This window comes from Zea mays, chromosome 2, assembly GCF_902167145.1.
Source record: "Zea mays cultivar B73 chromosome 2, Zm-B73-REFERENCE-NAM-5.0, whole genome shotgun sequence".
In the NCBI taxonomy this organism is placed as follows: Eukaryota; Viridiplantae; Streptophyta; class Magnoliopsida; order Poales; family Poaceae; genus Zea; species Zea mays.
The window spans coordinates 196863398-196879891 of record NC_050097.1 but is presented as its reverse complement, the minus strand read 5'-3'; the positions used below and the strand labels follow the sequence as shown (position 1 = coordinate 196879891).

Genomic DNA, 16494 nt, shown 5'->3' with positions numbered 1-16494 from the left:
TATTTGAAAGACTTATTTTAATCACTCTCGTTTGGTATTTTAGGGACTAAAAGTAACTAAACTTTAGTCACTAAAAAGATTAGAAGGTGGGAATCAAACACCCATAGTCATGGTGATGGTATTGATGACAAGATGAACATCGGAGAGGTCGAATAATCCTCATTGAGGACTAGCACTAGCAGGATACCGCCTCTAGTCGAATTTGCCGGTAGGATGCTAGCACAAAGCAACAAGAACTGTGAACACAGTCCACAGATAGCATGCCTGGAAATTACGAATCTCAATCACACAGGGCTGCCTCCCAAACAAGAGATGAAATCATGAAAACCAATGATGGCATGGGGTTAAACATTCCACAGAGGTCCGTGCAGCCAACCCATCACATTCCATGGTGCCATTCCCCCAAACTAAAACACAGGACTACAGAAATGTACATCGGCGTTGTTTGTACAAGGCATGCATCAGCCCTACCTACATCCACCCCGGTAGCGACGGTACATGTACATCCAATCAAGGGCTGAAATCTGCCCATGGGAACTACTCTAGATTCAAGAACATAAACGACGATGGTACTGCACAGTGATCAAGTCATCAATTATGTTTGATACAGACCACAGAATATGAAGGCATGAATCAGGCTCTGTGCCTTCTTTGTTTCTTCGGGATCCCCGCATATAACAACTTTTGAGTTTGCGTCGCCAGCTTTAGGATCATGAACTGTAATTGAAGCACCTGACATCTGGAAGATAAACATTACCAAAGAGCTTTAGGATTTTGGATACTCCAGAAAGAACTAGAAATTTACAATGTGATTGCAGAAGTGTAAACAATTGAAGTAGTATGATCCTGCAGATAAATATGACTAAGTGTTGGTATTGCATGGACTACATTCTAGTGAAAGGATGAACTGGCAGGGTGACAGGGTCTTTAACTCGATGATACAAGTTAAAGGCTGTGTGCATATCCTTGTTGCCTTGATGAGCACAAGGCAACAAGAGACGAGCATAGATGAACTGGATGTTAGATAAATAAAGGAAAGGACTATGTACCTTCTCTATTTCTTCAATTTCACTGCCATTGTTTCCACAGACAAAGCCTATATAATTGCAAGGAATGATAACTTCAGTTGTGCCTGTTGGTGTAGCCACTTGGTTTTCACTGGTCAGGTAAAACAGACAAACAGTCAAAACCGATTTTATAAGACAATTTACATTCAGTTATCCTTTCCTTTTGGGGGTCAGGATGACACAGCTACACATTTGTTTATTTCTTCACGCCTTCTTCCACTTAGGTTCAAATACAAACATTTCGAAGTCTTTAGGATAGATAGAAACCCTATTTTTTTAGAAGAAAGTTCATAGGAACTACAATTCAAAAGAGAAACGTCAAACATAAAAAGAACACTTGGCAGTTAGCTTACATTGCCACTGGTCCCTTTCTGAAATCTGTAGCTGGCACTGCATCAGACATGTTTCTGGGAACTTCACTGTTTGTCCTTGGTGCCTGTCCATGAAAGTAATTCAACCACTACAGCCCCTAAATCGGAATGAAATGCTATGTGGGAATGGTAACAGCCAAGTACAGGATTCTATAAACTCTGAAAATAGCCGTTCCATATTAGGCTGCACATGTCAAAAACTCATAAAGAATACATTTGTGAACACTAAAGCTAAAAATAAGTGGTAAACATCAGTCCCCCTGTAATACCCCACCTTATTAATTTGTCCAAAAATAAATGCATGCAGCTTACCTCAGGAGGGCAGGTTCTTGGCGAAGGCTGTTCTAGAAAAGGGCGAGGACCTCCTTGTTCAACACCATACAAGTATGGCATTCTATCAGCACCCATATATTCCATCGAATGTACAGGAGGTGGCCGATGATCACCCATTTCAAAGTGGCCCATAGGAGCATCAGGTCTGAAAGGATGCATAGGGTATGGTGGCATACCCCCACTGGGATGGAGGTGCGGAGGAGGTTGTTCTTGTCTTGATTGGTGAACTGGGATGTTTCCAACAGGAGGATATGGAGGCATGCCTCCACTGGGGTGTGGCTTGGGAAGGATGACATCCCTAATCCTTCCAGTAATATGAAGTAATGCATCCTGAATGGATTGGAAGCTACCAGTGACCTGAGAAAGAGGTACTCCAAAGGTGAATAATATGTTTCCCTTCTAGATCGCTAGATCTTTACTTGTTCATTATCTGATCAAACACTACTATGAATAATCAAGTACTTTCTTTAAGGAACATTTCAGGTGAACTTTAAAAAAACAGATTGATTTAGTCAGTGTATAACATGCATCATTTTGGCATGAAGGATCGCTACAGCATAACAAAGATCAGAAAAAAATAGTACAAAAGAATAACAAAACATGCAACAAAGTAAAAGGAAGGCAATTCTTCTTAAAGGATTCCCGCTATTCATTTTGAACCACCCATCACTTTTCCATAGAAAAAATATTCTAGATATTCAATAACTGGACACCTTAAATTATTAGCTGTAAAATTCATTGCTATTAAATGATCATCACCTCAAGTATAAACCATAAGTGGCTTGAAGGATAACGGAGCAGAACAGACAAACTATTTAGTGCAGTTAAAATCACATCAGAGTTTATTGGCATTTTCCATCAAGTGTTTTTAGTTTTCCAACTTTGCATTTACACTACAGAATTAGATTAAAGAAAAACACCCTCCAGCCTGATGCAGAAAGTAGCTACCATGCATATTAGTGAAACCTTCAAAGTTCAAACGGTCATGCAGACTTATGTACAACTGTAGCATACTATGCAAAGCGTACAGCGTTGTTTCTGAGGATTTAAAACAAAAAATAGGTGTTTATTACAGCTGCAGTATACCTGAACCATCTCATCATTTCGCTGTGCGCATCTTGGAATTTGTTCATTCCCGAAAATTCGAATGTTAGCTCCTGTAATCTTTCTCATCTCTGAAATAATGGATCCACCTTTTCCTAGCAGGCAACCAATATGTTGTGATGGAACGAGAAGCCTTGCAGGTGTATGAGAACTTCTATCAATAGATGCCTCTGAGATCCTAGAGTACACCCGAACAACTGCATCTTGCGCTGGAGAATGCAGCATGTCAGAATTCTGCACCAAGAGATACACATCCATCAACCAATATTACAGGTGGCAGCAGGAAATATATTTCTTAGGAAATTTAATCCTAAATCCCTGTTATAAATTGGCAGGATATAGTGATTGAACTACCAGGCATTGGGATAGCATGCCAGTTCTCGAAGAGGAACAGACACATACATCAAATTACCATAAAAAATTCTTGTTCAGTTCCTCATAAGAAAAACAATGATTTGTGACCACTTCAGACAAAACACTGAAACAGGATTGAAACCTTTTCTGGCCCATGCCCCGTATACATACCTCACGTGCAGTTATCGCAACAACACGCTCATCTGAATCAGCAACTGGCTCTAAGATCTTTATACAAGCACCAGTTTCACTTTGCAATGCCCGAATAGTGGAACCACCTTTTCCAATTATGCTTCCCACCATCTCATTCAGAATTATCATCCTGAACACTATCTCTTGTTCAAAAAAGAATCTAGGACCAGGGGGGCCAGCATTACTTGGATAATTCCTTGTGTGGTAATCAGGTATGTGTGGTGGTAAATAACTTCTTTGAGAATGAGGATCCATGCCAGGGGGACATCCAGTACCACTACCTGGAAGCCCAAATGGTCTTCCAATCGGAATATTATGTGTGTCTGGCCTAGGATTATCTTGGAGGCAGGTTGAAACTGCTAACAGTGCTTTCCGTACTTGAGAAAAGCTCCCACTTATCTAACAAGAAAAGGTTATCATGTCAGAAAGACCTGAACTTTGAAGGTTAAATAGCCAAGTGATAGATTAAATAACCCCTAGAATGAAAAGCTTGAACTGTGAATTGCCCAACTATTGAATTTTCTCAGACCTAAGTACAAAACAGGAAATATTACACGAGTTAGCTGATTTCAATCTAACCTACTCATATGTTTTGATAGGCATAGGAGCATATTACTAGGACAGTGCTGAACCTATTCTGTTATATGCTATACAAAGCACCATGCTCTCGAAGTCTTGTCTTCTCACAATTCTATCCAATCAGTCCATCACAACGCAGTACTTGAGATCATTTTCTGATTCACAAACCCGGGCATTCCAAGTTTCCAGCTCACCATTAAGCGATGAGGAAAGGTGGTCTAATTTCCACCCAAGTACAATTGACATCTTTGTTAAATCAAGAAGGGCAGACGTACATGGATAAGCTCATCCCCCGGCGGCGCCCATGGGGGCAGCTGCTCCCTATTCCGGAACACCCTGATCTGGGCGCCACACTCCTGCCTCATCCGCTCTACCGTCTTCCCGCCCTTCCCCAGGACGCATCCCACCTGCCAGCCAGCGGCCAGCATCCGGCAGCCCACGGCGCCCGTCACCTCCCTCTCCTCCTCTTCCCCTCCCATCGCCTCGTCCCCCTCGACTCTGTGGCCCACCACGTGCTCCCATGCCCTGACCGCCGCGGCGGGGGTGTCCGGCCCGGAGATGACGAGCACGGCCTCATCCCCCACGGGGGGATGGTCGACGTGGAGGTCCCGTGAGGGGCGGAGTGTGGCGACGCGGCTGGAGGGGCAGAGCAAGCGGAGCGTGGTGGTAGGGCGCCTGGTGGAGGGGGAAGGGGTAGAGGAGGAGGAGGAAGAGGACGAGGAAGCGGCGGCGCCGGCGCCGGCCGGGGTGGAGACGACTTCCATGGGGGATTGGACGGTTAAGCTAAAACCCTACTGCAACTGGTAGTGGTACCAATGTTCGCTTTTCGCTGACCGCCGTAGTTAGTTACAGCAACTGCCGTGGCGGAGCACACGGTTCGCACCGTCCGATCGAACATGGACGGCAGACACGGCACAGTACTGTCGAACACGCTATGGATCTCTTTAGCATCGCAGCATTCACCGTCGACACCATGATGGTGGTGTGGAACCTTAATGTGTTGAAACTATGCAATATCATGTATACACAAAAATAGCACCTATAACATAATATTTTTCCATTTTAGGGCTGATTTGGTGGTAAGGGATCCCAAGGGAATCCATGGGGGAGAAATTTCATTGCAATTCAATTTTGAATAACAAGGGGATTCCTCCCCCATGGATCCCCTTGGGATCCCTTACCACCAAATCAGCCCTTACAGGGATGATTAGAACGGTTTCGATAATCAGACCACGAGAATGGGTCTTCCTCTCTACACCTTTCTCTAAATTGATCTCAATTCATTGTTGGGGTTTTCTCACTGTCACCAGCAATGAGGAGTGAAAGACCATCAATTAGGTAGTGTTAGAAGTAGAACCACAAATTACACAAAGTGCTAGCAGATCCTAGTAATGAGCCAACATAAATAAAGATAATAGCATGGTAGAGGCAAAGATGCCATAACAAATAGTCAAATATTGCTTGATAAGATGAATGGAAGAAACACAAACAACTCATCAAAATCCCTGATTATATATACATATAGCAAAACTCAGGTACCAACACCCGAGATTCTTACCCTGTGAGCCCAAATTCCGTGCATGGGCGGACGGTTGAATGTTCCACGTCTACGATGATGCTCCATGGTCTCAAATGTATACCTAGCCATATCTGACCATCTTGATTGCAAACAATAAAATGTAGTCGTCGATAATGAGAGCAAAATGAAGCGCGGGGTGGTAGGCGACACAAACAAGGCAATACAACGACAAGGAGAGATTGTATAGAGGTATAGGTCAAGTGGCTTGTAGGGTAGGCGGCGGCCGCCGCCGCAATGAGGTTAGGTTTAAGGAGGAAGAAAGAAGAGGAGAACATATATAAAGGGGAAATGGATCACATGATCAAGATCTAACGGTAGGGATTTAGAATAGAGGAAGATCTAATGGTAGGAATTTCTAATAGATATGAACATTATCCATATTACAAAGACTACTTTAGGTTTTATGGAAATAATTTTGCTTCTAATGTTGATGTCTATTAACATACATAAACCGATTTGAAGCATTATATTGGTCACTTTTTACATTCTTGGTAGCTAATTCTTCATCTCAGTGAGTTGGTTTATAATTCACACCCTAAGTTTCCATGGAATGAGATTATTAAAAAGTCAAGCGATATATCTCTAATATTAAAAAGAAAGAGGATCTTGTGACTATCTTTTCTCACTTTCCATAATACGCTCCGCTATTCCTCATATGTGATCCATACTCACCATCCATGCTTATATGAGTTAGAACAACATTCATCTAATGGTTGTAAGGAGTTGTATTTCAAGATGCACCATATGCGAAGTTCAATTCTAAAATATATTGAAATACATGATGATCGTTAAATAATTCTGCGAGAAATAGCAGGTTAAAATGTTCTATTAAAACGACATACGAAACTAGAGTTAGCAATGGTTAAATCAAATTCATTGTATGATCGTACCCTTGCACCAATTCAAAACCATTTCTAACTTCTAAGGAAACTTGTGAGTGTGAAATAATAAATTTATTTTATGCACTAAAATATACTAGAGTGGTGAACTGTTGGGGACTTGTTCTCAAATGCTATGAGTTAAGAACAAGGCAACATAGAAAATATTAATCGATAAAGTCATTCGTCCTTCGAAGCATTATCTCCCTTAGGATATAATGATTTTCGGACGAAGGCTATGGAGGACGTACCTTCATAGACATAGTATACGATGACAGAGAACGAATCATAAAGAATACGAAGGATTACATAGATAATTATATCATTATCAACTTATCATTATTATAAAGAAACAGAAATAATATCGAATTACAAATGTACCTTCAACTTGGAAGGGAATGAAAGTACAGGTGTGACGCACGAGCAAATGCCAAATCAGCGTGAACAGTACGGGGGTACTGTTCACCTATTTATAGACATGGGACACAGCCCATACAAAATTACATTCATGCCCTTTACATTTGATAATAATTCTATAGTAAACTATCGAGGTCTGAATAGCCTTTTCATCTTTAAGTCGGTTTCATTTTCTGCTACCATGCCGAAGCTTTCCTGCTCACATCTTCGGCGCTGTATCAACCTTCGTATTATTCTGGTCTTCTCCTGCTGTGATACCGACTTGAGTCTGAAGATACCTGCTTACACATTATACTCCAGAAACACTGTTAAATCCTGTTTTTGAGGACCTTCGTAAGCCGAAGGCTCCCAACAGTAGCCCCTCACAATATTAATTTGTTTAAAATAATAAATTTAAATTGCGACATGGACGAAGGCTTTACGCCAAAGGTCCGAAAAAACACCTTCCCTTTGCTAGAATAGCAACATTCACTGACAAGCGGGGTCTTTCAATTTTCAACGCACTGGGCGTATAAATAAGATCATATCGCAAACTCATTTGGCACGCTCTCTTGCCAACTGCTCCTGCTCACTCAATTTTTAGCTCTTGCGCACCAAGATTTGCTGAGCTTTTAAGTTTTGAAGCTTCGGCATTGAAAACAGTTTTTTAGTGTCTTCGAAGATGTCTGAAGATAAGAAGGCTGTTGCCGAGATGAAGCTGAGTCTCGATGAAGAGAAGAATCTGGGGTTTCTCATAGCAATGTCGAAGACCAATACAGAAAAAATCACCAAAGAGATTTTAGAAGGTTTGTCTGAAGATACTGGTGACAGCGACAGTTATGATGTGGACAGTGGTGGTGAAGACTCCGAAGATCGCCCTTGGCGACCAAGCCATGCGGTTTTCGGCAAATCAACTATCAAAGAAAATCATCTTGTCAATATGAGAGGAAGGTATTTCTGGGATTTGTCCGTTGTGAGGGCCGACGAAGGGGAGAAGACTTGTCCACACCCTGAAGAGAATGAAGTCGTAGTGTACCGAAGCTTTTTGAAAGCTGGACTACGATTTCCCCTGAGCAGCTTCGTCGTAGAGGTGCTGAAAATGTTTGAAGTCTATCTTCATCAACTTACCCCCGAAGCAATTATAAGGCTGAATATCTTCGTATGGGCCGTTAGAAGCCAAGGTCTGGAACCTGATGCGAAAAGTTTCTGTAACATACACGAATTATCATACGAGACAAAACCTTGGGGTAAGGAACAGTATCACAATAATTTTGGCTGTTACAATTTCGTTTCTCGGTCTGGGTCAAGCTGCCCCGTGCCAACCTTTCGGAAAAGATGGCCCGGCGACTGGATGACAGAATGGTTTTATGTAAAGAATGACCTGAAAGCACGAGAAGATATTAAAGGTATAATTATGCGCCCTATTTGGCAAAGCTTCGGCCTGCGGAGGCCGAAGGTTGAAATGAATGAAGCTGCCGAAGAATGCCAGAGAGCCTTCGGAGTTATTTGTTCTTTTATTGGAACGAGAGATCTGGTCCAAGAGCATATTGCCTTCAGAGTATGGCCGCTCTCGGAAAAATGTGAAATGCCGCAAGAGACCATAAAAGAGGCTGACAAAGGTGGTCTTATCAGGCTGAAGTATACTTTCAAGTTTGGAGATAAATTTGTTGAGCCAGATGATGACTGGCTAAAGAGCATTGAAAATTTGAGTGATGAGCTACTTGGGGTTTATTCGAAGGCTGAAGATACTGCACTGTCAGCAGCCTTCGGAGGCCGAAAAAAGAAAAGATTGAACCGGGTGTTTGACGCAATCGGGTTTGTCTACCCCGACTATCGTTATCCCATTCGAGGGCAGAAAAGAAAAAACACAACCTCTGCGAAAGAAGAAGCTGCAACTGCTCCTAGCGAGCCAGAACCGAAAAGAAAGAGGATAAAGGTCCTCACACATCGGCCACACTATATTGAACCAGCTTCGGTGCCTGAGTTCACCGGAGAAACTTCTTCGACCACCGAAGCTGAAAAGCCAACCGAGCCGACCTTGCTGTCAGAAGTCGCAGAAATGGCCGAAGCGCCAACAAGGATAGAATTGGAAGAACCGAAGATTTTGTTACCAGAAACCAAAGAGATGGCCGAAGCGCCATCCACAGAAAAAATGGAAGAAGTAAAGGAAGCAACTGAGGGATCAAAAATATCAGAAGTTTTGAGTCCTGCAGTAAATATTGAGACAGTAAAAAACCAAAAGGTGCCAGCAGTGACTCCGAAAAGGAAGAGAATGGTCAATGTGCTAGATGTTCTGGAAACAATTAAATCTTCAAGCACACCTCCGAAGAAGACTGTTGCCCTTCCCGAAGCAAAAACTGAAATTTCTGATACTAAAGCTCCAGAGCAAGAAACTGAAGCCGAAGCTGGGTCCTCAGAACCCACGAAGATAAAATCCTTGGAAACCGAGGAAGAAAAAATAACAGAGCCAACTTTTGTTGAAGAAATCAGTGTTGTTGCCCCCGAAGCATCCCCCAAAGTCCTTGATTATATTGTTCGCCATGCTTTGGGGAAACAATTATCAGAAAAAGAAAAACAAGAGGCCCAGCTTTATGCCCAAAAACTGAAGTATCCAAAGGGGGCGTTAATTTTCAGTGGCAGTGGAGAAGAAGACTTTTTGTATTGTCTCCCTGACAGCAAGGAAATTTCTGTCTGTCGGGAGATGAGCAAGAGCTTCGGATTCCCAACACTGGAAGACGGGCTTTCGGTGCTGTCGAAAAACGATCTGGCCGACAGCCTGGCATATAATAGTTTAAAGGTACAACAGATGGGATCTTTGCAATTTTTGTTGAGACTAAAATTTTTCGTTTGCTTAAGTCTATTGACGCACACACATTTTTCTTTGCAGGGTCTGATACTTAGCAATGCCCTCAGGGCCCAAAAAGATGCTGAAGACGAAGGATGCGCTATAGCTCTGAGCAACCTTCGTTCCGAAGTAATTGAACTGAGGAACGAAGGTCTGGAAAAAGATAAAATATTACATTCATTAATAAATAGAATAAAAGAAGACGAAGCTACTTTTATAGGTCAAGCTGAGGCTCAGAAGCGCGAAATTGAAGATCTTCGGAAACAGCTGGCCAGAGCCAAAGAGGAACGCTTACTTGAAGAGACGAAGCGGGAACTCAGCGACCAATGGGCAAATCATTTAGAGGGAACTGTTGAGGAGCTTCGCTCGTCCAAGAAAAGATGCTATAACAAATCCATGGAGTGTGTCAAGAAGTTGAAAACTAGCTTCGCCAGCGTCGGCGCATTCTCGAGCGAAGAAAACTTTGCAAGAGGCAACCCCGAAGGTCCTATCGAATGGATTAATCACGAAGCTGAGGCCTTCGAGGAAATTTTAAATAGCCGCGGAGACATATGTGCTTTCTCGGGTGCTAGAGGAATTGCCACCATTTTGAAGAAAAAGGGCTGTGAACATGTAAAAATTTTAGCGCAATCCGAAGCTACCTTGTCTTTTGAAGATGCGAGAGATCCTTCAGCCGAAGCTAGCATGGTTGGTGGAAAATTTTTCACCGATGTCTGGGATAATGGTGGTCGAGAAATGGCTCGAGAAATTATCCAGAAAAGTGAGAAGGGCATTCACGACGCTAGAGAAGTAGCTAAGGCTGCTGAAAAAAGCTCAGAGCCCGAAGGGCAAATAGGTATTAACTAATGGTTTTTATTGTGTTGTAATTTTTGGTTTTAAACTTCGTTCGCAATTTGTAATAGCAATGTAGTCGTATCCAGTCCTCCTTCAGATCCTACTAAAGCGACTCCGGGCCCTCACCCGAAAGGAGATGACGAAATTAAAAAGATGGTCGAAGCCATTATGGACGAAGTTGTTAATCGGCTCCTGAACGAAGCTGCAGATGTTGTTCTGAGAGAAGATTAAGTACTATTGTAAAAACTTCTGAAATGTAACATGTGTAACATCTTGTAGCCCTGTATATAATATACCTGTTTTTATTGTTCAATTCTTTGCGATGCATGAAATTTTACATACGTACCGTTTTTGAGTCTTTGACGAAAAAACACCTTCCCTTCTTTTCATGCTTCGTGAAGAAGACTTTTTATCTATTGCGACAATATCCGTAGTGCTTTGATGAATAATATCCAAGCTTCGTGAGGATTTTTTCCGAAGCTTCACTTCCGAAGATCAATAGTGTAACTCTTTACAACTTAGTATGATTTTCTCCTTTTTCAAAACATTCTTCTGGAGTTCGATATTGTGCCCCCTTCTTGTGCCATATGCAGCATGATGTATGATGCTTATGGTATGCGAAATGGTGTGATGATGTTATGCTATGCAAGATGATATTTATTCCGAAGACAAACATACATCCCTGCGATAAAATACATAATCTTTTTGAATCAGAGTTGACTTTTTGCTATAAGCCTCCCTTAGGAGCTTCTTCGCCTTTTACTTCAGCGGAATCAACGTTTATTTTTCGCTGTAAGCCTCCCTTAGGAGCTTCTTCGCCTTTTACTTTCAGCGGTATTCGCGTTGACTTTTCGCGCTTCGCCTTTTACTTAGGCGGTATCAGCGTTGATTTTTCGTTGTATGCTCTGCATTCCCTTTGGAACGACTTTGGAGCAGAAAACTTACACTGCGCTCCCTTTGGAACGGCTTTTTGTGACTTCGGCAAACTTACTCTGTGTCCCTTAGAACGACTTTTTGTTGCTTCGAAGAATTTTCGATAATCCGAAGATCCTCTTTGTCACCATAAATCTTTAAACTTCAACAACTTAAGCCTGTGAAGAAAATATATTTTCCTTGTGGCGAACAACGAAAATGTTTACATGAAATCTAAACAATGCCCTTTATTACACAGAAAATAAAACTGAATGAAAAAGACTGCTATTAAGGTAGGATATTTGTCAATAGATGTGCTTTGACTCTGGCACAGTGCTGTTGACTGTGCGAGCTTCGGACTGTTCTCTGAAGTCCCTTTGATGTGGAGCATATTGGCTCCCTTCTGGCTGCTGACCTTGTTGCAGCGGTGGTGGAGGCGGAGGCTGTTGCCAGGAAGCTTGAGGTTGACTCGCCGAAGCAACAGAAACTGCAGGTTGATTGCCTACATACTCTGGGATGTAAGGTGAATGATACGAAGCAGTGTGCATGACCTGCTTCGGCTGAGTTTGTTGTGCTGCAGCTTCGGCTATTTCCTTTTGCTTCTGGATGGTAACATGGCACATCCTGTTGGTATGGCCTTTGTTCTCACCACAAAACAAGCAAAAGATTCTTCTTGGTTGATCTCCAAATCTTCCGCCGAAGCCCCTGGCGCCTCTGCCTCTTGGAGCTGGTGGTCGGAAGAAACCTTGCTGTTGCCCCGAAGCTTGTGAGGAGCACTGTGGTCTTTGCTGCTGGCTCCCCCTATCATCACTTTGGGTAGAGTTGTGAATTGACCTAACGTGCCTCGGATAGAACCTTCCTCCGAAGCCCCTGGTCATTTCAGAAAACCTGAAAGCCTCCTCCCTTCTTTGACGAAAATCATTATCGGCCCGAATATACTCGTCCATCTTTTGGAGCAGCTTCTCCAAAGTTTGAGGGGGCTTCCTAGCAAAGTACTGAGCTGAAGGTCCTGGCCGAAGCCCCTTGATCATGGCCTCAATGACAATTTCGTTTGGCACTGTTGGTGTCTGTGCCCTCAAACACAAGAACCTCCGGACGTACGCCTGAAGGTATTCTTCATGATCCTGGGTGCACTGGAATAGAGCTTGAGCAGTGACCGGCTTCGTCTGAAAACCTTGGAAGCTGGTTAGCAACAAGTCCTTCAGCTTCTGCCATGAAGTGATCGTTCCTGGTCGAAGGGAGGAATACCAGGTTTGAGCAACACTCCTGACAGCCATAACAAAAGATTTGGCCATGACCGCAGCATTGCCACCATACGAAGATACTGTTGCTTCGTAGCTCATCAAAAACTGCTTCGGGTCTGAGTGGCCATCGAATATGGGAAGCTGAGGCGGCTTGTAAGACGGAGGCCATGGTGTAGCCTGCAGCTCAGCGGACAGAGGAGAAGCATCATCAAAAACAAAATTCCCATGATGGAAATTGTCATACCAGTCATCTTCGTTGGGAAAACCCTCCTGATGAAGGTCTTGGTGCTGAGGCCTTCGGTGTTTCTCATCCTGAGTAAGATGACGAACTTCTTCAGAAGCTTCGTCTATCTGCCTTTGCAGTTCAGCTAGCCTGGTCATCTTTTCTTTCTTCCTCTGCACCTGTTGATGAAGCATCTCCATGTCTCTGATTTCTTGATCTATCTCATCCTCTGGTGGCGTCGGGCTAACAGCCTTCCTCTTCTGGCTTCGGGCCTCCCGAAGAGAGACTGTCTCCTGGTTATGGTCCAGAGGCTGCAGAGCTGCAGCCCCAGTTGCTGAAGCTTTCTTCGGCGCCATAGCGAAGATTTATGATCGCCGAAGGTGTTCAAAAACTCGAAGAGTGGAAGTGAGTTCACCGGAGGTGGGCGCCAATGTTGGGGACTTGTTCTCAAATGCTATGAGTTAAGAACAAGGCAACAAAGAAAATATTAATCGATAAAGTCCTTCGTCCTTCGAAGCATTATCTCCCTTAGGATATAATGATTTTAGGACGAAGGCTATGGAGGACGTACCTTCATAGACATAGTATACGATGACAGAGAACGAATCATAAAGAATACGAAGGATTACATAGATAATTATATCATTATCAACTTATCATTATTATAAAGAAACAGAAATAATATCGAATTACAAATGTACCTTCAACTTGGAAGGGAATGAAAGTACAGGTGTGACGCACGAGCAAATGCCAAATCAGCGTGAACAGTACGGGGGGTACTGTTCACCTATTTATAGACATGGGACACAGCTCATACAAAATTACATTCATGCCCTTTACATTTGATAATAATTCTATAGTAAACTATCGAGGTCTGAATAGCCTTTTCATCTTTAAGTCGGTTTCATTTTCTGCTACCATGCCGAAGCTTTCCTGCTCACATCTTCGGCGCTGTATCAACCTTCGTATTATTCTGGTCTTCTCCTGCTGTGATACCGACTTGAGTCTGAAGATACCTGCTTACACATTATACTCCAGAAACACTGTTAAATCCTGTTTTTAAGGACCTTCGTAAGCCGAAGGCTCCCAACATGAACTAGTTGAGTTTATTATATCCTCATTACGATAAAACATTTTCACTTGAGTTTAAGTTTCCAATTTAACATATGATGCCCGCATTTTTCCTAAAGCTTGTACAATGATTTGCAAATAAATGTCTATTAGATTGTGTATATACATTGTTGATGTTGAATTTTCTTGTGACGAGCGCATTCATGTAGCAAAATCTAAGCCAAAGAGAGTAAGGACAATTTTGTATAGCTTCAACTTAGAAACATGTTTTTTAGTTGGAGGTTTATATCCCCAACAAATATTGGAGCTAAAATCGGAGATATGTTAAGAATATTTAGATGATTCTACTTGTAGTTTAGATTAGATATATTTAGACCACATTAATCTAATGTATAAATCGTAGGATATAATCTGTACCAGTTGAATTTCATGGTGACGTGCAAGTTCTTTTGAAAAAAAAATAAGTTTTACATAATAAAGCTCCATTTGGCATAGCCTCCAAAATAAACGGCTCAATGTTTCTACCCTATTTTGAATCTTAATTATGATTTCACCCACATTTATTTTAAATTTATGATTTTGCCACTGTTTTTTAGAGTTGACCCATGTTTTACATAGATGAGTTAATAGTGCCACTTAACTAAAAATGATTGGTTTTATCACGTGAATTTGCCCCTACGTATTTTAGTATTATACTATTTCCACCTCTGTTTAGGCATCAAAAAAATGAACAACATTTAAAAAAAATACAACAAAATTTACAAATATTTAGAATATAAGAAAAGTTTAACAAGTTGTGCATGATTAGTCAACCATCAGCAAAAGATACGAGGGTTAGAATAAGACCATGAGTAAGTATTGTCCTTATTTATTTATTTTCCCTTGATTTGTTTTTCAATCTTTAGCTAACAGAGCCTAGGAATCAATAGCTAAATCGCAAAGTTGAAAAAAAACAAGGCCAGATAGCAATTAGCTTTCAAAGGGGCAAGAACACCAATCTTAAAAAAAGATGGATCTCTTGGAGCTGGGAATTTGTAGCTTCAAGGAATCATGAAGCTAAATTTAACATACATAGAGAGAATTTAGATCGTCTGTTTTGTTTTAAATTTGGTCTAGATATTACTATTTAAACTACTTTAATTTAATCTACAAACTTCTTAACAAATCTGACCTGGATCTTCTAGCGGTGGAACTAAACTAAACAGGTCCTGAATTAAAGTTTGACTCATGAAAACCCACATCTCTTGGATGGGAAATCGGGAGCGATTGCTAGGCAAGACTTCCAAAGGTCAATTTGCCTCCATATGCCTAGAGCCTACCTCTCTAGACTGCAACTATCCTTTTGGTTATTTTGTCAATTTGCATAGTCAAGGTCTTGTTTTCTAAGTTTGGAGAAGTGTAGAGGAGCTCCTAAATATTTCAAAGGAAACTCAGTTATTTTACAACAAAAAAAAGTCTTTGTCATAAAATCGGCATCCTCCTCCTCCTCACAAATAGTTAATAGATCACTTCCATTATAATTGATCTTGGTACCAGACAACTCTCCTCAAAGTACATCAGTAACTAGTTTAAGTTCCTAGCTGGGTTTATGTCATTATTTAGAAAAATCAGTGTAACCATCGACATACTGTAACCTAATGGTTCCCTCCCCCCTCATAGATTGGAAGTAACACCCAGTTATTCGGTTCTACCCCAATCCCTAGTAAGTTAAAATTTCTCCTAACCCATATTAATCTCCTCCAATTCATATGGATTGAAAATAACCGAACAAACTCTAGTAAGTATTTTGTTACTGGCTGTGTATCTTAGCAATTTGGTGAAAACATCTGCAGCCCGCCCCCACTTTGGTGGGCTTGGGAGCCCGTACAGAGTTACCGAGTTTGGCACAGCCCACATAGGTGTGCCAAGACTGCAGAGTACGTACGGAAACGGTGAAAACTGAAAAAGTCATTGTCGGAGAGCAAATCTCCGGCCGGGTGGCGGAGTGCACCCGCCCTAAATCCTAAGATGAGGAGGGGCCTAGGCGTTTCGCTTATTAGTTGGGAAAACGGGAAGAACACAAGAACACACAAGGGTTTAGAGTGGTTCGGGCCACCGGAGCGTAATATCCTACTCCACTGTGTGATGTATTGCTTGTGAGCTTGTATGAGCTTGTGAGTCTAAGATTGGATCTCCTTGTAACGTCGCATGCCTCCCCTTTTATAGCTGAAGGGGGGCATGCACAAAGGTACTGTGCCTCGACATGTGGGCCCAGGGACATAAAGAATATAGCACTTGGGGTTGCAAATGTTTGCTGCTGGGGCCATCTTCTTGTGCCCTGACACCCGAGATCTCCGTATCCTCGGCGTGCAGGGGAAGCTTCTTGTAGAAGGGATGATGAGTACAGTGCGTCACTCGACACGGGCGCACTGTTCGTCAACAGACCGGTCAGGCACGTCGTCTGCTGGATGACATTGACGCCGTCTGCCAGTGGATTGGACAGGACGCATTAAATGCTGAGAGGGCACGTCGC

The 16494-nt window shown here is 42.3% G+C and overlaps 1 protein-coding gene across 2 annotated transcripts; it reads right to left on the bottom strand.

The window, feature by feature from the left end:
* Positions 1 to 313: 313 nt before the first annotated feature.
* LOC100279560 (RNA-binding KH domain-containing protein) lies at positions 314 to 4817 on the bottom strand. Of its 2 annotated transcripts, NM_001152557.1 has the most exons (7): positions 4276 to 4807; positions 3401 to 3820; positions 2858 to 3109; positions 1751 to 2128; positions 1421 to 1503; positions 1050 to 1158; positions 368 to 739 (listed from the first exon to the last, which is right to left on the bottom strand). In NM_001152557.1, the coding sequence occupies exons 1-7, from the start codon at positions 4762 to 4764 to the stop codon at positions 596 to 598; spliced, it is 1875 nt and encodes a 624-aa protein (NP_001146029.1). In that variant the 5' UTR covers positions 4765 to 4807; the 3' UTR covers positions 368 to 595. The 2 variants fall into 2 exon arrangements, with proteins under 2 accessions (XP_020403245.1, NP_001146029.1); XM_020547656.1 differs by lacking the exon at positions 3401 to 3820 and having other exon boundaries at positions 314 to 739; positions 4276 to 4817.
* Between the last annotated feature and the right edge of the window lie 11677 nt (positions 4818 to 16494).

Bases quoted from the DNA above. Each gene is read 5' to 3' on its own strand.
- LOC100279560 (NM_001152557.1), bottom strand. From the start codon at position 4,764: ATGGAAGTCGTCTCCACCCCGGCCGGCGCCGGCGCCGCCGCTTCCTCG. The intron at 3,821-4,275 runs GTACGTCTGCCC...TTTTCTTGTTAG, and splicing joins CGGGGGATGAGCTTATCCAT to ATAAGTGGGAGCTTTTCTCA. The intron at 3,110-3,400 runs GTATGTATACGG...CTCTTGGTGCAG, and splicing joins TTGCGATAACTGCACGTGAG to AATTCTGACATGCTGCATTC.